The sequence below is a fragment of the Coturnix japonica genome, chromosome 11 (genome assembly GCF_001577835.2).
Source record: "Coturnix japonica isolate 7356 chromosome 11, Coturnix japonica 2.1, whole genome shotgun sequence".
In the NCBI taxonomy this organism is placed as follows: Eukaryota; Metazoa; Chordata; class Aves; order Galliformes; family Phasianidae; genus Coturnix; species Coturnix japonica.
In genome coordinates this window covers 9,977,707-10,000,861 of record NC_029526.1, presented here as the reverse complement: position 1 = coordinate 10,000,861, position 23,155 = coordinate 9,977,707, and the positions used below count along the sequence as shown (strand labels likewise).

Genomic DNA, 23,155 nt, shown 5'->3' with positions numbered 1-23,155 from the left:
ATTGCCCCCTCAAGGCAGTGTACATGGGAGCATCTGCAATGTCTGCTTCACATGGATGAAAGACAGTGCCAGTATAACACAGTTCCTAGAACAATTTGAAGTGCTGCTGAAAGAAAGCACCAAGAGGCTGTATTTCTCACATTCTTTACCTAAGTAGCTAATAATGTGCCTTTGTTGTGTTTTATTATTATTATTATTATATTTATTTATTTATTTTATTTCTTCTTACCACAATGATCCATTGTGAAAGTTCACATACATTGGTACCACTGCAGTTCTGCTGCCTGTGGTTCTAGCATTCGTAATAAGGAACACCACTGGGGATCATGGCAATAACTGGATCTCACTATTGCAGATGGCTCTCACAGAATAACTAAAGTTGGAAATGATTTCTAAGACCAAGTCAATCCATTGATCCATCGACCCACCCCCACCAAACCCCCTAAACCAAGACCCTCAGCGCCACATCTCAGCATTTCCTTAACACCACCAGGGACAGCGACTCCACCACCTGCACAGCCTGTGCCAACGCATTTCTGCTCTCTCGGAGAAGAAATTTCCCCTGATGCTCAACTTGGATATCCCCTGGTGCAACTCGAGGCCATTTCCTCTCGTCCTAAAGGACTCCCAGCCCTTGTGCTCTCTGCGCTCCCCCGGTCCGCCCGCAGCGCCACGCTCGGTTTCCCGCAGCCGCCCCCCGGCGCCGGAGCCGCCAGAGGGGCGGGGAAGGAGCCGAGCCGCCCCGAGCCCGCCGCGTCGGCACCCCCCGCAGCCGGGAAGGGCCGTTCCAGATGCGCGGCCCCGTGCCCCGCGCCCCAGCGGCGGGCAGGGCCGGGCAGGGTGAGCGGCGGCCGCCGGCCCTCGGGGGGAGGAGGTCGGCCGCCTCCGCCCGCCCCCCGCCTGCGGCCGCCGGCCCCGGCCCCGCACGCAGGAGGAGGCGGTGGCTGCGCCCGCCCCGCCGCCCGCCCGCTCGCCCGCCGCCGGGGAGCCGCGGCCGAGGCGCATGGAGACAGCGGCCGCCGCCGCCGCGGGCTGGGGTAAGGAGGGGGACGACGGGGCCGTGCAGGGAGTCTCCCAGCGGCGGGGGGCGGCGGGGACCGGGGCGGGGGCGGCCGCGGGAAGTTGGAGCTGCGGGAACCCCCGAAAGAAGAGCCCGCAGAGGGACATCGGAGGGAGAAGGAGCTGCCGGCTGCGGGCAGGGGCCGGGAGGTGCTGCTGCCCGCGGGCCCCTCCGGGTAACGGCGGGGACGGAGCGGCTGTGATTTAGGGCACGTCTTACCCGCGTGCATTTTGTTGAGCCCGAGTGTAAATCTTTGAAGCGCGAGTTCTAAATATTAACGCTTAAATGCACGGGGGCAGAGCGTGTGTTAGAATTTACAATACGTTCATTCCGAGCCGCTCTGCCACAAGCACGTGCCTGGTGCATGCAAGGTGCGCTCAAACAAAGCGGGAAGCGGTGGCCCTGGCTGACAGCGGCACTGCCCGTCTCGGTGGCTGGGAATGACTTACAACAACAATTACCATATTTACATAACACGGTGCTGTTTATACACGGGGCTTTGAACCTAAGAGACGTTCGTGCCCTACCTCACATCATTTCCCGAACCGGGGGGGATTCCTGGAAGTTGGAAGCAACGCTTTGTTTATTTCTTCTGCCCCCATTCAGGCACGATCTGAGCGCACATCCACGTCTGAGATGTGTAATGCTGCCCTGCAGAGCGGTGCCCGCAGGCACACCGTGTGTCTCCTCCGACAGCTGCTTCCAAAGCAAAACCTAGCAGTAATGAAGGACTTTTTCTTTCTCTCCACAGTTATTTTCTTCCATCTCCCTCTCATCTCTGGGAGCTCCATCCGCATTGGGATAGGCAGCAACTCCAGCCTCTGTAAGTAGCTTCTCCTTATGTTTTAACTGTACTAACGCATGCCTTACACCTGTGTACAGCTGTAGGAATAGCATAGCTGAAGTCCTCTGGCAGATAAACATCAATCTGTGCACAAGCAAATCTCTTCCTGACTAAGGAAACAAGGGAATTAACAGAAACTGGGATCTTCACACAGACATAACACAGAGATGGGTGACAGAACTGCCTGAAACAGAGCCACACTACCTGGCCTCAGGCACAGCTACTTCAATATTTTTTTTTAATGCTCGGCATTTTCTCCCACAACAAATTAACACAGAGCTGCTGCTACTGATCTACAAACTGAGCCCATCAGTCACAGCTGATACCACTTTGGCATTTGCTAATGTAATGTGGCTAAAAAATCACTTCCAATTACTGAAATAAAATGCAGATATCTGCCTTCCTTCCACTCTTCTTATGACCGACTTAAGAAGAAACGTACTTTAAGGGCAGGTAACATTCAACAATTCAGGCTTTCTGTACACAAGCGCCCACAGCCAGGCTCAGGGAAGTGCTCAGCTTTGTGGTGAACCATGGTCTCAGGGAGGCAATGTACGATGCCTGAGGATGTTGGGCATGAACGCACTAACCTCTGCCCTCCCTCCCAGCCTGTCCTCCAGCAACACTGCCAGGAGCCCGTGATGCAGGCCAACACATGCTCCAGCTGCACCTCTTCCCCAAACACCCAACCAAGTTTAATCCCTGCAATGATCTGCTCTTAATTTCCTTTCAGTGATTTTTCCTCAAAGTACAGATGTCTTCTGAAGGCAGCACAGAGGTTCCCTTATCCCTCCACTTAAATGCGCAGCCCATATCTCCTCACAGTTTTCCACTTCAGACTTTAATGACTTCAAATGTGGAGATCACCTCAGTTACTCACATCAAGAATGGATTTAATAAATTAGACCAGATTCCACACTAGGACGGTATCTGTTTCTTACCAAGCCTGACAGTTTCCCCGCCGTGTTTATGAGGATGTAGGCTGACAGCTCCAAACCGTTCATTCCCCTGCAGCTGCTGACCAAATACCTTGTTTTCAGCAGCTTCCTCCCATCCTACTTCCCATGCCCTATTTAATTTTTTCATGGAGAGAATAACAGACTAGAATTCCTACAATCTCAAGAGCCTGTGTGAAAATACTTTGCTGAAAGACATTCCAGCCAAAGCCACTCGATCACCATCTATTCATGCAAATCTTGCTTGTACCACACGTTCTTTCCTAGGCCTCTGTAAGTTTCTTATCTTTAATTGCTGTCGTTCAGTTGCAAGCATATTAATCCATTTACTCCTATCATTACAATGAGGATCTCTCTTTCAGGATTGTTTTACTGCATTAAAAAGGTTACATATGTAAATAGTTCAATGCACGCAATTTCATCAATTTTTGCTTTTGAATCTCTCCTCTTGGAAATTAATCTTTTTTAGTTTCATGCTTTAACATGAAAAACATGGTTTTTCATGGAAACAGCTCCCCAACCATACGATCTATAAAGGTTTTCAGCATGCTCACTATATGTTGATTTACCTGCAAACTTGTGATAGGATTACTTCTATCAGAGCTATGGACACGTAGAAGACCCAACTGAAACTAAAGCTTTAAAATGCCATATCCTAAACAGAGGAATTGGCCTTGTCTGCACAGATTGTAGGTGTCAAGATAAAACAAAAGGTTGGAATAGAAAAACAGTGACAGAGACATTAATTGCTTTGGATTACATGGCAATCCAAGGAGAAAGGCGGGCTCTCCAAGCTCCAGGTCTGCTATCTGCCCATTACTTGGCATACACACATTGCAAAGACAGAAACAAAGAGCAGCTATTTGGGATGACTGACTTTTAAGTATAATTTGAAATGTATATTGAACTACAGCAATTATCAAGCTCCTCATACTAAATAAGCTTGTAAAGTCAGACATTCATTTAGAAAGAATATAGATAATTCAAAAGCAGATTGACAAAACAATCACGATGTATTCATACCCACTGTGTGCTGGGGTACACGCTGTACAATACTCCACCTCAGCCCCAATTGGAAACCACCTCAGCATACAGGGAGAGCACAAAACAGACACATCGAGAACAAAAGTCAGGGTTTTTCCATATTGCACAGACAGTTTGAAGGAAAATACACAAATAAAAAGTACATACAAGGACATTTTCTAAAAGGACTGCACCTTAACCTATGTTTGAAATGATTGTTTCCATGTTCTTAAATTACAACTGTTAGCTTCATAAATTCATTCAAATGTCTACTGATTTGGAATACGCCCCTGGAACTGTTGTGTGCCATCACACCAGTGCCTGGCATGCCTGAGTTGGATTAGGTCAGCTTAGAACTGGGAAGTGTTTCTCTGGAGGAGACTTTGTTAGCTGCCTGTCACCCATAGGAAAAACTGTTTTCAAATCTATTTTATCTCCAGGTAAAATGTACTTTAAAGACAAAGTACCATCTTCTAGCTTCTACAAAGACAGTTTCATTTGTGAGGAAAGGCATTACTTTCCAAGATGATGTTTCTATCTGTGCCCTGCAAAAGAAACTTGATTATCTAGAATTTAATCATTACTATCTGTTTAGTCAGTGCTAAGGCTGTATTTTTGCCTTCCTCTGACCACCACTGCTACATGAGGCCAGAACTTCCATTTATTCCACAAAAAAAGTATTTGCATAATTTTTGTGCACAAGTTTGAGTGTGCATTTTGCAGCTTCCCTTGGGACTGGTTGGAATATTTACATCATCCAGGTTCACAAAAGACATAATTTTCTCTTGCTACACTTAGGACCTGTAACTTTCAAGAACAGGCTTGCACACACTTTCTTTCACTGTTATTGTCCTCCACTGCTCTTGAGCACAAAGAATTGCATATGTCATAAAGTTTCTTGTAGTTTACAATGTTGGTAGTTCTCCCCGAAGAGAATAAAATTTTATGGTGGTTTTCTTGCATTTTCATGAGGCGTGCACCCCAAAGTGGCCTAGAAAATTAAAGAACTGCTTTCTGGATGAGACCAGAAAGGTGTTTGTTTGTAAGTCGCTTTAAAGTACCGGTAAAGTGGTTAAAAGTAAAATGAGCATTTGATGCCACATGAACTGAACTGCAGAAAACTTTCTTACATCAAGAAGGGGTGAAATCATAGGCACTAGTGTAGGAGAATTTTGTCCAGCTAACACTGTACAAGACTGAACAAGAAAGATACAAAAGAGTATAGAATGGAACAAGTACTAAGAGGATTACAATAATTAGGGCAACTTCAAACTAGCTGATGAACCGAATGGACTTTATGGAAAATACAACTGTGTTAGTGAGGAGCATACTGGGACCAACTGCTTTAACAAATTTGTTAATATTTTTTTTCATTAGCACAATTTTCTTGCAGATAAAAGCCTTCTTAATATTTGCAATGACAACATAAACAGTCTAAAGTTAACAAAGTTGTTCCATTTCTACAATGTTGTACCACAAAATAATGGTTGCATAGCTGCTGCTTCTATACTACTTTAACTCTTTGAGAAACACAGACAGGAATCTCCACAGCCCTCTCTGCAGGGAACTGTTGTATTCTATGTCACCCAAAGATCGCTTGAGATGGCCACCCCGAGTACAGCAGCCATTTGGGAAACGTACTGCAAGGTTTTCCAAAAGCACAGAACACTACGATCTGATGGCTGGCCTCTAGATTGCAGAGCTGCCAGGTACAAGCATACAATCAAAGATTTACTGTAACAGTACACTGTCAGTGCTGGCAATATTTATAAATGCGTTTGGGGTACTGATATTTTCCACTGGAGCAGTTGCAGGGAGAATTGGAAATTACGACCAATTACTCCTAGCTGCAGGATTTTGTAGCTATGAAGGCTGACAAAAAAAGCCCTGAATTAAAAACAATGGAGAGCTAACAAAAACCTGACAGAGGAACTGATGGCATTCCAATTTGCAGCACTGGCCCTGTGCGTGTTTGCTCTCAGCAGCTGGTGTTGTTCAGGTTGGGTTTGAACATTCACTTGCCTGTATTTGGAATGTTTTCGATTGCTCATTCAAAGTAACCTGAATAAAGCTGTAGTACTTAGGGAGATTTATAAGTGATTTCTGAGGAGTGTTTCTGCCTTGGTCTTCCTTGCCAAACTTCCAAAACTTTTTATTCTGTCATTAATGAAGTCTTCTTTCTGTTCTACTTCTGTTCCACATTATTTGAAGGCCCAACAAAACTATACAATGAAACGATCTCAGTACTTTCACTTAAACACACAGATGCACTTGTCAGAAAAAAAGCTGCCTTTTATCTGCCATCAAAGAAGTCCAAGTTCAGTAGCACCACTAGTAAAAGGTCAAGAAAACAAAACCACAAAAACAAAAACCACGAAAACCAACAGGAATATCTGCTTTGAAAAATATACTTTCTTTCCTCTCTTTTCCTGGACAACTGTCAAAGGAGTAAGGGGTTGTGAAAAAGTGAAATGTACAGCTAAGAAGCCATAATTCAGACTTACGCAAGATACAAGTCTTCTTTTTCCCCACCTGTGTGTATTAAGCTGGGGCAAAGATGGATTGTTTTGTTTTAGATGTTAGGGCATGTAAGTAATGCTGGAGGTTCTGGAATGCATCACAATTTCTTTGTTGTATTTCACCCAGAGCTCAGCTGTCTCCAGCACTATTTAAATGACCTGCAACAACAACACAGGAGGTATTTGGTTGGGGTTCTGACCCTTCTCACATCTAATAGTGAAGAGAGCATTTCCATCCCCCCACAGGACTTTAAAAAGCAGGTGCATTGACTTTCAGTAGCCACAAAGCTGTGTTACTCAGTAAGGAGCTGTTACACAAAGTCACCAGTCGTTTCTCCCCTTGCAGATGAGCAGAGCATTCTGCCATGTAAGAAGGAAGAACTGCAGTGTGGCACCGGGCTCTGCCTCTCCAACTGGCTGCGCTGCCGCTACAGGAAGGACTGCGGCCGGGACTACATGTCCATCCAGCTGACGTGCTCCAGTGAGTCACCCTGCCCTCCACAGCAGGGCACGCTCTTGCAAATGTGAATCCATTTTTTTCACCGAATTTGTTTGTAGCAGCACACTGTTGTACGCGGGAGATTTGGTTTACTTTTGCTGTTGCAAGGACATGGATATTTATAGGTTTATTTACTTACATCTAAATCATTTTTGCTACGTGCTGATTGCAAGTGGAATAGTAAATAAATATCAGTGGTAGTGGGAATGGAATATTTGGTCCAGATCAAAATGCATTAAGCTAATGTATTGTGAAGGATGCTGCTCTGAAATGCCAGTTGGGAAAATAAAATTAAAAAGCCTAAAAAAGGGCAGGCGTCATTGCCAGAACCAATTAGGCACTGGCAGCTCTGCAGAGCAGGGTTGGCTGAGCACCCTGCGCTCCAGAACAGCAGTGTGAATAAATCCACAGCAGCTGATCAGAGCAGCACCTGGGGAGCAGAGGAGAGGGAAGCGCTACGTCAGGTCAGTGATACCCGGTGCAATCAGCCAGTAGTAGGGCGACTGCTGCAAGTGCTGCAGAGAGGTTCAGCCATTTGTTTTGGAGCACAGGTATATCACACAAGTCGAAAGATGGCTTGGAGGATTTCTGATTAACAGAAGTGTGTTGTAATCCCAGCAGTAGCCATTTAAAAGTGAACTTCTAAGCCTTTTCTGTTCCTACTTTTTCTTGTTATGTTCATTTGGTAATCTCAAGCTACAACTGATACATTCTTTTTAACATATCCATTTTGTATTTAGCAATATCTAGCAGGACAAATACTTTTAAATCTCTATTTCACATGTGTATGGGTTTTGAGTTACCACTGTACACAGAAGAACATAACCACAACTCTACAGAAATACCAGAAGTTAAAACAGAGGAAGCAGACAGACAGCTCCCGGCACAGGAAAGTGAACAGAAATCTAAGTTCTGGGGGTGAGCCTGGCCTATGGCATCCTCCAGTGCTATTCAAAACAGGGGGCCATGACAGAGCTGAAGTGAAGGCAAAGTGCAAGCAGGACGTCCTCAGATCTGACCACTCAGCCTGTGCATCCATGCTTGCCACACAAGCTGGCTTTGCAGTGGAGATCAAACACTAATACAACACAGGCACTCTGTAGAATTGATCACAGTCATTAAACAGAGCAGCTCCAATTCCATGGAGCATGGAGAAATCACGTGCTTATAACTGAACATACAGAAGAAATACAGTTAGCGTACACAGGAAGACACAAGGCCTGAATGTTGGCAAGACCTCAGCTTCTCCTGCTGTAGTTGTTAACACTAACAGCAGAGATTAGAGGTAATCATGGGATTTTCTGCAGCGATGTGCTGGGGAGAGGTGGTGGAAGATCTGTGGGAACACAACAGTTCTGATGGTCTTGTATCTTGCCTGGATCACATGAAAACCTTTCAGGAACTTGTATCTGACAGTGTATGCATTATTTTCTGCCCTTCCATATAAGTGTGCACGGACTAAGAGATAAGTGGCAACCATCACTTTCTAATACACGTAAAAACATATTTTTCTAAATGCAAAGCTGTCAATTCAGTGCTAATGAGCTATGACAGTGAGAGTCGGTGAAACAGTCAGTCACAGGCTTGCTCTGAACGCAGTAGAGATTTAAGAGCTCAAAACCACAAAACCAACAGATGATTTGCAATGGTTACAGAAGTGCTCACAAATCACAACCTGCCTAGAGGAGAAATTTGTTATTTTCCAATGGAAAGGCTGATTCTCAGTTCATAGCTGAACTTGAGAGCAGTGTCATCCAGCACAGCACTAACATCTGTCACTTCATCTGTACCTTACAGACAAAGGAATGTTTTGGACAAGGCAGGTGCCAAAGCACCTATGTTGGGTGCTGATCCTGCAGGGCCTGTTAGAAGATCAGCACCAACAGGAAACCTGTACATAAAGATACCCGTTTAGACCTGGGGCGGTTGCTTCAGCCCCCTGCTGCCCAGTGCCGTAGGGCAGGGCAGCGGGAGTGGGATGAGGGGAGGGTTGGTGGATTGCCCCACACTATGAGCACTAGCAAAGGGAATGCACGTTTACCCCAGGAGATTTGGGGTTTGTCAGAATCTAAGGAGAGTATGAGATCTGGTTGTTAAACATTGGCAGTGCATCAATCACAGATGCAAACTAATGACAGTGAAAAGGGAAATGATTCCTGTTCACTGTGCCATTAACACCTAACTTAATATCCTGAATTCACTTACATAGGCATTTGGTTGGAATAAAATAGCATTTATCAAATCAGATACAGCAGTGTCTGCAATGGGGACTTCCTGTGTCAGTGACATCACCACACGAATATGAGAAAAGCTATGCAGGTAAACAGAGCCTCAGAAATGGGAGCTCCAGTTGTTTTACCCACTTGAAGGCAGATATCTACCCTCCACAGTTCCTCACCTCTCAAAGTAGTACTTTTCATAGCTTAAATTAAGTTCTGGAAGCTTAATTTTAGTATTTAAGAGTCAAAACATTAACACAGAAATATTTTATTTAATATGCAGTTACCATGAAATTCAGCCTACTGGGAAAGAGCATAAACTGTTTCAAATGCATCTGAAGTACAAATATATTTGACTGTTCTTCCTGTATCAGTGAGCCAGAATCAACTGGATTCTTGCATCTTGATTCTCTTTCTCCCCCTTTCTCTTTCTTATGCTCCCTTCCCTGAAACTGACTGATGGTGATTTTATGCCATTAAATCCCCTTGAATCAGAGGCAGAGCCACGCCTGTCAAAACAAAAGCATTGTACTGCAGGAACTAAAGCAAAGCTGCCCTGAGAAGCAATGCATAGATTTGTTCCAGCTGAGAAAACAAGCTAATATTAACCTTTCCGTAAGAGGAAATCAAATGTATAATCTTTGCTCAAAGGCTAACCATATATTTCTTCAGAAAATACACTCAGCAAAATAGTGCTGACCTGTGGCACATAAGATGTACTTGCCTCACCTCCTCTTCTGCTTCCAATCCTTCAGCCAGCTACTTATAAGCTCACACACGTACCAACTGTTTCACTGTCTTTTTGTGTCTCATTTTACCTATATGTATTTTTTAAGGCTGAATTATCTACCTAGAGGATTTTGTGAACTCATGAGAAAGCAGTTATTAAAGGCTAAAATTCTGCTTCAGATTTAAACATACATTTTCATTGGAACCAGGGGATCTGGCCCAGTGAAGCTAAACACAGTCATAACCTGTGAAGTTTCTGCTCCCACTTCCATGGGTTACATGGCTGGAGTCTTTGGCAACAAAGAAATTGTTTCATGTAGTTGATACTTTATTACTTTGCAAAACTTACAGTAACTTTCCCTCACTTAACACTAATATTAACAGGAACCAGATCTGGGTTTGTTTTAAAAGCTTCCTCTACCCAGATTGTTTCACAGACTGTCTTTCCATTAAACCAATTAATTTAAATTGCTTTAATTGAAGCTTTATATAACGTTACGTAGGAAATCCTGCCTATAGAAAACCCTGCTTGGAGTAAGCTATGACAGATAACACTTTACTCCTGAGATTACTGAAGAAAGTATGTTTTAGTAGTAGCCAGTCTTTCAGTTTAGACAGCTCATGTTGAAAAAGCAGATTTCAGGCATGGTATTCTTTAAACAACTCTTACATGAACACAACGGCTCTTGAAATAGCAGTGACAGCAGTCACTGAAAATATTACATTTTAACCTAATGAAAATATACTTTCGTTTTTATTCATTCCAAGCTAATTCCATTAGATGTCCTTGTAAAGTCATTCCATCTGAATAAACAGGTTGTCTCACTGTCTCCTTGCAAATCTGTATCCAGGTAGAGATAATAATACTGAATTATTTGATAGGATACAAAGACATGCTAGTTCAGTTTCACAGTGAAAAATTATCTGTAATTTTGTTATATTTTGAAATATATTGAAATATTTTCCTGGTGTCATTGCTACTGGAGGAGAAGCTGAGGTGTAACAGGAGAGTTTCTGTCAAGGTCATAAACCAAAGGCTGCTCTGTGAACCTGCAAACAGGCAAGGAGCTGATCTAGTTACAGAGCTGTCTTAATGCACCTTTCCCTTTGAAAAGACAATATGAATTTCAAAATTGACTGCTTTAAAACCTATAGGTAAATTCTATTATAATTCTTCCATAATGCAAGCTTTCAAAAAGACAAGACAAGAAAAAGAGTCCATCAGCTAGACAAATAGCATTCCCACAGCATAAATGCATTAAACAGTGACACAGATTTTGAACACACATTTCAGCAGTCTCTGAATTGGAGAGTTTAGTATGAACAAAATCAAGGGGCTATTTAAAGTCCATGAAATATGCACACAAACACTTTCCTGAATGGAGACCCAACTCCTTTGCCCACAGCCTCTTTCTCAGGAAATAGCAGGACCCAGCTTTGTGGCACAGCAGCTTTACAAAACATTAGTTAAGTGTGAAACACTACATGCAGTGCAAGTGAAAGGAAGATGAAGAACAGAGAGCTAGTAGAAGTCTGGCAGGGCCAGAGGACATAAAACCTACTAAAAATCATCAGCTCAGATATGTCTTAAGTCATTACACATAATTTGGTTGCTTTCATATGAGTGCCTAACAGAAGATGTTTGTTCAGATCATTACTTTGCCATATTCTTAATAGCTGCCATGCTTTCTTTTAGAGAGCACAGTGGCAAATACATGCATACTGTATACAAATACATAAGCAGGGCAGAATTAAAAATACAGAATGTTAAACAAGATATTCTTTTTATCTGTCTTACTCAGCACTGTTAGACTCATAAACAACAGCAATTCCCAGCACTGGTAAATGCTGTTGATCAAGGAACTAAATGCTGCTGACGTCCTCTCTGCAAAGAAAGAAGCAGAAGTTGTGCTGCAGTTTGCTGCTGGGAGGACCAAAGAAACATATGTGCTGATGGCACAAGAAAGGAAGAGGAGTTCAGGGTCTAACTTAGGTCATGTTCTGTTTTAAGGTGCTGGGAAGTTCTTCACTGGCTTTGTAACACTGAACCTGTCATGAACATTAAGCAGTCTTTGCTGGGTTCTTTGCTGGGAGCTCAGCATGCTTTTATAACAAACCTCAGGGCAACTGTGGGGATTACTTTTGTTTTCTGTGAATCCAGTTGTCTGCCCCCAGGACTGCTGGATTAATTTGAACTTGAATTTGTAAAAATATATGAATTTATATATATAAAAAGCAGGGGATGTGATGTGCCAGGTGAGGACAGGAGCAGGTTGGGCTGGCACAGCAGCCACGTGCCTCTGCTCTAACAGAACAGCCGTGCTGAGGATTCTCCCAGGAGAGGAAGATGTCAGAACTAACACAATATTTGCAGCAATGAGCTGTGTTGGCAAAATTCTTGTAGATGTCACCAAAATGTAAATGAACTCCACTGACTCAGGGAAGCAGTCTCCAGAAGACAGAGACACAGAAGTTATTTGCATTTAGCAGGGGATTACAAATATCATTGTTCTCTCAGACTGAGGCTCTTGGCTTGGTGTCAGCAGTGCAGAGATGCGTTTCTTTTCCTTGAAGCTTTAAAACCGAAAGAATAAAATGTGTATCCCTGTGCTTGTCAGCGAGCTGTTTTTCACACGTTGCTTCAGGAATCCCAATTCTGAAGACTGGGAATATGGGGGAGTGCAGGCACAGTCTGGATATGCTGACACTGTACAGTTTCAGTTTATTGTTTTGTGATTGAAAAATTGCCTTTTTTTGTCTCATGAGAGATACTGCCATCCTCATGGCTTGCAGGTTGACAGTATTGAACCTCTTGAGAGTAACAGCATGCCCTCCCTTTGAAAAGGGAGCAAGCAATTAGATGATTTGGAGGTTCCCTATAAGCCCTACTGCACAGGGAGACACAGTGTCCTACCAAACATGACTTACAGCAGCAGTTCACCCACAGCATCAGTGATACCAAGATCATCATGTGGGAACTCTGCCCCCTTTGGTGGTTATTTCACCCAAGCCAGAAGGGAAGGGATCAGTTAGAAAGCCTCCCACTGTCTTCTCCACAGTTACAAAGGACAGGTGAAGTGGCATTCACCAAGAGGAGCTAAAGCACGCCTAGAAGTCAGCATCTCTCCTACTGCACTATAGAGACATGAAAACCTCGTTTCAGTCTGCTAAACTGCAGTGAATAAAGCCTAATTTTATCAGTAGGATTGCCAGCAAGACTGAGAAGAGCTCTTTATTAAAGGATGATAAATGAAAGTTAAGATTAAGGCTGACATTAGGCAAACTGATTACCTATTAATCTTGATTTGGAATCACTACACAGTGACTATTTGTGAAAATACATGCATATACCCATTTGTAGGAGGCAGACATGGGTTTGATGGCTTTTCATATTAAATTATCTCAAGTAGGAACACAAAGAACAGTGTTTACAGAGTAAGGGTCTTAGAACTTCCAGTGGAGAAAAGAAAATCACTGAAATAATAAAACCATTACTAAAAAGTACATTTCAAATCTAGTTCACAAAACTTCAAATAATGATTTCAGTTATGGTACTAACTTATGGATGCCTGTATAGAAGAACAATTAATCTGATATCATATCATGATCATTATGCATACATAAGCACATATACCAAAGCTGCACATGTAAAATTCGCAGGAAAGCATGAAAGCATGAAGTTCTGAAAAACAAAACAGAAAACAACAGCATTTCCCCAGCACATCCTAATAGCATCCTGCTCATTTTGAATCCTAGCCCAGTTAAGTGCCTGCTTCTTGGTAATTTCATGTTTGTAAATAATTGAAAGATGAGCAGATAACTGAGCCAGTGCACAAGATAATTTGACTTGATTGCTCATATAATGACTCAGGAACTGGTGATAATGAAAGCTTGTTCAGATAGAGAAGAAGTAGTACAGAAGACATTAGAGGGTGCCACACTTCACCACTGATACCTACCCCATAGGCAATGAGATAGTACAAAAAACCAACTGGTGCTAAATTCTTCACAGGAAGCACCATCATAATTCATACAGTCAATAACCGCAATGACAAATACTATGAACTAATATGCTTCGCATTACTCATTACTTCTGTTTCTCTTTTATAAGGCTGATACATATGTTTTTCTTTGCAGAGTTTTTGGGTAATCAAACTCTGATAAAGGGGAACAGAAGGAGTAACCACACAAAGTACTTGTATAGCTCCAACTTTTCTTCTTTGTAGACAGGGTCTAACTCCAAGTAACACCAGAGAGGAACTGCAGCAGTAACTTTCCTTTCAGAACCAAAAACCTTACTGAACAGTCCTAGCACTTCTTGAATCAACAAGGTTGCCCACACCTTCGCAAGCAGTCAGTGCTTGCAAAGCTCAGGTATATTGTTAGCAACAAGGCCATCTGTTTCTATCAACAGACTTCTTTGCCTGTCCCTTAAATCTGGTATTTCAGCAAACTATGCAGCAGCTGCTATTTAGAAAAATCTGTGATCTCATCCCCAGAAGGACTCAACAGGATAGTATTAACGAGTTAGACAGTACATATCAATACAGCAGTTATTTTAATAATCCAAATAGTATGGTATTTCTTGTATCCTACGCCATCAGCACAAGGGAGATCAGAGATAGGGTCTGAAGTGAAACTTACTGCACTATGTGATATGGCCTTTACAACAGACTGAAGTATGGCAGCACACTCAGGCCGCTTTCCCCAAGCGATTAATTGCATGGTCTCTGTGAAGACAGTGTCCAGTACAACAGAGACATACCCCACCATATTTCATTAGGATTTGATGTTCCTCTAGTAACCCTGGCACACTGTTTTAACTCTTATATTACTTTCAGTGCTACATGATTTTCACAAAGAAGCTTTTTTCAGAATAGTGTTCACTTTTCTACAGCTCACACACTATTTCTACTGTATCATATAAAATAGGAGGTATTTTCATGCTGTCAGCTCATTCACGAAAGGAGTTATTGCCTACTAATGCAAAGAATATAAGGTTTCAGTGTGTTTTAATATCTCATTGTCTTTTACATCTCACTGATCATGCGTATGACACTGAATGGGTTCATACATTCACACCAGAGTCAATGTAGCAGCAAATCCAGCTGCCCCATGCAAATCCTACGCATGTAAGGCCAGGTACACACAGTTAAAATATCTAAGTTTAATGACCTCTTTGAGAATGTTATACATTGTTCTGATGCAAGCTTTTTGTATTGCCCTCGTATTAAATCACATCCTGAGTTCCCTCTTATTACAGGAATATGATATGATATGATATAATATAATATAATATAATATAATATAATATAATATAATATAATATAATATAATATAATATAATATAATATAATATAATATAATANTAATATAATATAATATAATATAATATAATATAATATAATATAATATAATATAATATAATATAATATAATATAATATAATATAATATAATATAATCCCTTCTGTTGGAAGAAAAAAAGCATCTCACTACACTGTGTGAAGCTTCTTGGCCTCTTTAAGAGTCTAATATTAACTGTTAATCTGTAGATAAAAATAATTCAGGCAGATAAGTGGAAACTAAAGAAGAGGATTGGATTTTTGATGTGATTCCACTTTAATTTGCTTTAGGCAACAGTAAAAGTCTTCGCTGTTAACAAACACACTGATGAAAATCCCTTTGCAGTCACATGTATCATCATAGTATCATAGTATCACAGTCTCGTGCGGGTTGGAAGGGACCTTAGAGATCATCGAGTCCAACCCCCGGGATTCGAGCCTCTGTGTGATCAGGATGACCAGGAATAGAAATAACTTTGTCTTCTATTACAAAATTGTTTACATCTTTCTCCATATATTTGCTTGTGCACTTGAAAGGGAGCAGAAGAGGATCTCCCATCACCCTGGACACTCATTTTTTCCCACCAAAAACCCTACAGCTCTTTCTGAAAAAATATTTTTTTAAGTAGGTAAACTGAATGGAGGGCTTTCCTCCATTAACGAAAGTAAAAGCTACAGAATGGCTTGTATGAAAGTGAGTTGGCAGTTAGCAGCAGGGCTCAGAAAACAATCAGGGGTCAATCTGTGCTGCCATAACAGACTAATAGCAAAAAAAAAAAGATCATTTTACCTGACCTGAAAAAGCAAATTGCATCCAGAGATGAAATCACAGTTATTTGATAAACTGTAGGAAGAACAGTTCCTGACCTTTAACACCAGACTGAATGTACAAAGCGCATCCTTTTGATGAGAACTCTGCAGCTGTGAGGTGGGAGCTGCTTGGTATTTCTCCATTCTGTTTCAAGCAGTATCCATAGAACAGCATTTACTAAGGTAGTCCACCTACAATTATTTTGAACCACCCCTGCAGGACACACTCATTGTCTGGGACTGAGACATTTTCTTTGTTCAGAATGCTACAGAAATGAGCTGGGCTTACAAATACCTGAGTTCCAGTTAAGACTTTATCAGGTGCTCTCAGTGGGCATTACCAAGGATCTAACCTACAGCACTGCTTATTGCAAACATCCAAAGAACCCTTGTACATCAAAATTTAATCAACTTGCCTGTAACATATAATTATTTAAACAGAGACTCACCTAAGAAAGTGTACTCTCAGCAAAAGGCAAAGTTCACATTCTAGCCTTTCTCTGTGTCTTTCCATTATTTTCTCACTCAATTTCATTCAGCGGCAACACAGAACAATACTCACTGTAATTTCTGCTTTCTGTACAGATAACTTTTTTAAAACGTCTTCAAAAATAATAATAATAATAATAATAATAAAGGTTAGTTTTAAGAACGGAGAAATTGCCACAGTCTGCCTTTCTGATTGCCTTGAAAGAAACCAGTGCAGCATACACAGACATTGCTGAGGACATTTGTAAATGTCAGGCCTTAGCACAAGTCTTGTTATAAGTTAGGGGAAAACCCAGGACTTGTGACTTCTCAGCAGACAGGAAGGTGCAGTACCTGCTTTAGCAGCTGTCAGCACTTACCTTATGATGAAGATAGCTCCATTTTACGTTTAAAATATGCACCCAAGCATACTGCAGTTTATAGAAAGGTGAATAAATGTATCAATACACATCCCTAAGGCCCAAACATTTTTCATGTCTTTCCTCCACCACCTCAAAGAGCAGTATTGTACTTATTTAAGCACCATGCGGAACCTATAGAACAAGCTGTATATGGAAGGCAGCAGTGTTATGCGACTCCAGGAAATACTCCTTGCCTTTCACCTGGGGAGAAGTTGCTTTTTGCAGCCATTCAGTGGTGAAGGACTTCTCTTGTTTGTGCTGATGCAACACAAATATGGAAGAGGGCAGAATATCTGATGTGGACCAAGAGGCCCCTAAACACTGCACAGAATGCATGTGGGAAGGGCTTGGCTGTATGACAAGTCCTGTACTGATTTACCAGTCCTCTAACTAAACAAGTCTTCTACAGTAAGCAACTGGGTTTTAAAGACAGTACAATAGTAATGCCTGAGTAATTTAGTTTCTATAGATCTTCTAGTGCCCTTGAATTTTCATGGCTCCTTTAGCAGTAAAGACAGCGAGTGAGCACAGCCATCCCATGAATCAATATCTGTTTTGCTGTTATCGACATTCCTGCAGCTGTCATGGCAGAAGCCCTATTCAGACAAAATCTGAGTGAAATAGCTTCTTAATGGTATGAGAAAAAGCCTTTATTTATGCAGACAGATGCTGCTGTAGCTTTTACAGATACAAATGATAATGTAAGTCATACTGTAGGCACTGTAAATTCTGGGACATCAACACCATTATTCATATGGAACTGCGTAACACTACAAAGCCATTTTAATTATTTCAGAAAATTCATGTCATCTTAAAAGGAAGACATATTATATGTGAGAAGATACATTACACATGATAGCACATCTTTAAACAAGCCAATGTTTGTTAACTGATTTCTCTCAGCACCTAGCATCCTACATAACTAGCCAGTTCAGTATTTCTGTTGTAATTATTTTATATGTACTGAATGTCAATCATTCCTCTGCTTTTTTTTTTTTTCCTTTTTTTTTCCTAGTAGGTCATTACTATTGAAGACTGGAGGTAAGGATGGAATAAGAAATAGGATCATTTCTATAAATAAGAAGAGGAATGCAGGCAGCAGTTCCATAAGTTATTGTCTGCCCTATAGGTATCTCTTTAGGTCACAGTACAGTTCAGACATAACTCAGCCTCCTAAAGAGAAGATGTGAGACATCCAGATCCAAGTTCAAGCAGACACAATGATGGGGTAAAACGGATAATTATTTTCCAGCAACCATCCTTCAAAAACTATCCATGTTAAAAGAAAAATTATTACATTGCCACTTTTTTCCCCCCAAACTCAAAATAATACACGTATGTGCTGAAATACCAGAAATTCTCATAACACAAAAATTGCCCCAGCCAAGTTACTACTGTCCTAGGCTGGATTTGAGCTTTTGAAAGTAACTTTACCATCGTACCTATTTCCAAACCCTAACACGGAGTATCTAAAAAAACGTAATAGCTTCGGGTCCTTGCAATCTTATTAGTTCAAAGTTATTTGTGTATGAGAAAATAGGGAAGAAAAATATTGTCCATCACAAAGTGGGCTCCAAAGTGATTTGTTTCACTGCAGTGGTATTTATCATGTTGATAAAATAGACCATGGATCTGAAAATTGGAAGATTTTCCTGTTAATTTGAAAGAGCACCTATACATGCTGCTGTGACATCAACATAATACCCTAAAGCCACAGCATCTGAGAAGATTTATTTTCCGAGCCCTTATGCAGCCCCATTCTCTTTTCTTCTGACATACCCAATTTGCAGGCTGCTGGTGATCCAATCTTATTCATTCTGGCTCTATAATAAGGATGTCAATGCAAGAAGAGAAAAGTCATTATCTGATAGCCAGTAGACATGATAAAAAGGCAGAGTTAGATATCTCAGGGGAAAGGCCACCCTTTCTGCTTTGGATGAGCTCCTCAAGGTCATGGGCAGCTTTTGTACCTGTAAATATGCTCCTAATTCACTTTAAGCTGAGTGCATCAGATAACACTGAAATGTTCCTACCACACAGTCTGATGTTCTAAATAAGGTTTTGATGTTTTCTTCTTTTTTCTTAACTATCAGTCAGTGCAAAGCTTTAATTACTATTAGAACATATGTACATAATGAGAAAGATCAAAGAGACTATGTTAGCTGCAAAGAAACAATCTAAATCTATGGGTTCTGCCTGGTTAATAGAATAAACCTGGGCTTGGGTTATGCTGAAATACCTCCCACAGTAGCAATAACCAGGTGAGACAAGTTAACCCTTTGTTTACAATGATATTTACAGCAAATTTTACAATAAGTATCACAGTTGCATCAACCGACAGCAAAAATGTATCTATTCTTTGACTTTGACAAACGACCATTACATTCTAGAAGATAAACTGCCATCAAGCTCTAATTAATGGAATCTCAAGCAGTAAAAGAATGAAATAGTGTGAGCTACAATGTACATGAGCTAAAAATTATACCAGCTAGTCTTTAACCAGTGAGCACTTCCACCGTATGATGCCACATAAGGTAAAAGTTTCTGGCAGTCCCTAACAGGTTATTAATGAACATCAATTGTACATTAAGAGGCAGTTTAGCTTTGTGTGTGCAGAGCAGAAAAACATATAGACTAGAGTATGTGACTGGCCCCTGGGCTGCACACAGCAGAAGCAAACAGTGGGAGAGAGAATTAAATATGCTCTTGGGCCTCCTGAACTAAGAATTCTTTCTTTTTTTTTCCCCACATACTACTTATATGACTCTCATAAATCTGATTTATAGAGAAGACAGTTTCCAGATTACTCTGGTCTTCCATTCCCTTGCTGCAAGATAATAAGAGAAATGCAGAAGGACCAGCAACAGCCTTAACTGATCTTCATATCATCATCAATTCCTATTAAATATCATTTAAACATTAAACATAATAAGGAAGCAATTGTTACCTGCTCCTTCTCTATAAAATAGGACGAATGTGATGTACAGTGTTTCTATAGATGAACTAGTATGTAACTAGTGAACTGAGCAGTGTTATTCCTTTGGTGCTAAAAATGCAGACATGAATTTGCACTGTATGATGACAGTCTGCACTTGTGTGTGGCTGCCTGGGAGACAACAAGAACTCAGACGTTCAACACATCAGAATGTTAAGGTAGTGACACTTAATGCTGGCACGAGCCATTGCCACAGCCAGACCTACAAAACCATTCCCTATAATCACCCATCAATTCACCACCTTCCAGTTTTTAATGACAGCTGCAAGCTTACTGTACTTTCTCAGTTTGTAAGACTTCTCAGGCCTTGGTTATTCCTGAGTAAATTTGCCATCACGTCTTCTTGCAATCTACTTTAGGTTCTACAGCAGTGAAAGCACAGTGTTTTCCTTTTGTAGTAAGGGTGAGAGGGCAATGGAGAGAGAGGAATTAGGCTTTAGTTTTGTCATTAAGCGAGACTCTCAGACAAGGAATCAGAAGAAAGCACAAAAATAAAAGAGTAGAACTGCTTATAAATATAAATCAAATGCAGGTTGGATTTTGACCTGGAGCGGTTCCTGATTTATACTTGGGATAACCACAGTAAATCCCATAAGCAGATGGTATCCTGGCGTTTATCTAGCATAAGCAAGAGTTTCCAACCTTCCTTATGATCCAGAATGAAGAGCTTTGAATCCAATAGAAAAATTTTTTTGGGGGGGGAGAAATGTAACTCTTATGGGGCATTTGCATTCAATGACTTGAATAATATCTGTCTCTCCCTTGCTACAGTGATGCTCTGTACAAAGTCAGCAGCTGAAATCCAGAACCTTTTTCAGTTTGTTTCTGTAACACGCCTACTTCACACTTTGCAAGCTCCTGTCTGGGAGCTGCAGAAATAAGCAGTGTGTGAAAGCAGCTGCAGCAGCCAGAGACCTATTTCACAGTACAGCAGCAAATGCATAATCCAATTGGCCATTCTTGGTCAGACTAAATAATCATCTTTGAACAGGAATTGTTCAGAAACGAAGAATCAACAAAATCTTTATCACTTCCACTAATTTAGTTCATCTGTGGGCCTCACTGGGATCTCTCAACTCCTTCTTGCCATCTGTCAATCTCCTCCCCTTGATAAAGAGGCTACATATTCCAATACTGTCCCAAACAGGGAGAAAAATGAGGCAACCAGAAACATGCTTTAAATTGCTTCAGTGTTTGAGATACCTGATTGTGATCATCAAAGCACTCTGCATTATCCTATACTAAGCTTCCTCCCACTTACTTTCAGTCCCATTTGCTTCTGTTAATTTGATTTGTTAAAGACAATAGGAGGAGCTAGATCAACCCCCAATAATTGTACTAACCCATGGTGTTCAGTTAATGCAACTGTTCCGTCAATGTGCTTCAGCTTTAGTTAAGCAAGTTTCAGCCTAGAAAACAAAACCATGACTGTATCTGCAATGACCACATTCATTGACACATTTGCATACTGAGACATTGCTCTCTGACATGTTCTGACTCAACTGCACCTACAGCATCACTTACCACCATGTTAGACAGGACAAAGGAGCATCCCTTTAGAGTGAAGTTAATGAGAAGGAGAAATAGCCCTATGTATACCCCAGCAGTCCAGCTGTACTATATCTCCTTCATACATGGAGTTACTCAACAAGTTGGTCTGTTGGGATGGAAGGATGGCTGGGTATAATAAAATAATGTCATATTCAAGGGATTTTGCAGATGGATCGTTTATCATCTAACAGCAAACGAACAGTGTGGGCAATTCTCTACTATTACGTTAATTCTAAATTAAGTGTTTGCTCAGCCGTATGGGCCCCCTGTATTCACAGAGCAGCCATATGGGCATTGTATTCCCAGCTGCGCTTGCCAGAATGTTCCATTTGTGTTGTGTTGGGAGCTGTGTAACCCATCACTGGATAAAAGCAATGCTTTGTGCATACAGTGTCATTCATATTTAGAGGACTAGATCAAGTATTTATGTTTGCACTGTTCACAATTTGAAATTTCATCTAAAAAAATAAACCCCACCTCAAAGAAAAGGTCAGCACACTGCTGCTGCTGGTAGTTGTATGGACTTTACATAAATTTACAGACATTTCTATTCTGAATGAAAAAATATAACATTTTTATGTACAGAAATACACAGTTTATCAGAAGTGTAAGTATTTGGATAAGAGAAGGAAAACGTATTCAGCATTCTTTGCCAGAAGTAACATCTTTTGCCTCCCCAAAAAATTCAAAACCAGACATGCTTTCATGAATGCAGGGTCTGTAGTCATTAGTCACCTCAGCAGTTCCCCTTGTAGGAAGTCACTGCAGCTACTCACAAAGCCTGCAAGACTAGACTCACAATGTCAAATTGAAAATCATACCACCAGAGAAGTTTATCAACCATATATTGTTTTAGGAGCTGGGCTAAGAGGAGTGATTCATTCCCCTAATAAGAGCAATATTGCAATATATCCTGTCTCTGTCAGAGATTTGGTTCAATTAGAGTAAGAACATAAAAAGAGAAGGATTCATGAGAACAAGAAACAGCAGATAAAACAGACATGACTTGGAACAACTAAGGGAGCCCTGAGAACATTCCAGATAAATGGGCTGTCTTGTAATAAAAGAATCACTCCTCAAGTAAAAAAGAAGAGTATAAGTGAGTACTTTCTATCTGACATCACCACTAGCCCATTAAATTCCTATTAAGCAAAACAGGACTAAATATTAGCACTCATACTGAGTGGTACCACAGGAAGAGTCAATGTGCTCAGAAACAAGCTGACTTCTATAGCTAGACTTTGAAAAAAAAAAAAAAAAAAAAAAATCTACTAAATAACTCTGCTCAACTGTCTTATTTTCTTCCCCTTCCTGTTAGCCAAGTTGTTAACCTGCTGTCCCAGCTTCATAAGATCTAACAGCACACATACATAACCTCTCTTCCTCTGAACTGCTGGGAAGTTTGTCACCAACTCCAGTTCCAGGATTATTTGATTTCAAACTGAAAACCACAACCCAGCAGCATATGGAGGAACCTCACATCCCAGGTTCAATTTCTTATCAGGATGGCAACCAAGTGGATTTTTCCCTTAAAAAAAGGGAAAAAAACCTCCTTTAGTGGGAGGTTGGAACTACACAATCTTAAAGGTCCCTTCCAACCAAAACCATTCTATGATTTTCTGTGATTCTTTTATCATTGCAAATAAGCTAAAAGTACATTCACAGAATCACAGAATCACAGAATCACAGAATTACCCGGGTTGGAAGGGACCTCAAG

The 23,155-nt window shown here is 41.1% G+C and overlaps 1 protein-coding gene across 1 annotated transcript in view; it reads left to right on the top strand.

Moving 5' to 3' along the window:
- Nucleotides 1-963: 963 nt before the first annotated feature.
- Nucleotides 964-23,155, top strand: part of LOC107319345 (protein BEAN1-like) — a 39,002-nt gene continuing 16,810 nt past the window's right edge. The window contains exons 1-3 of the mRNA XM_015874086.2: nucleotides 964-1,037; nucleotides 1,812-1,883; nucleotides 6,749-6,883. Of these exons, the coding sequence (XP_015729572.1) occupies nucleotides 1,004-1,037; nucleotides 1,812-1,883; nucleotides 6,749-6,883 (241 nt within the window). The 5' untranslated portion in view covers nucleotides 964-1,003. The remainder of the gene's footprint in view (nucleotides 1,038-1,811; nucleotides 1,884-6,748; nucleotides 6,884-23,155) is intronic.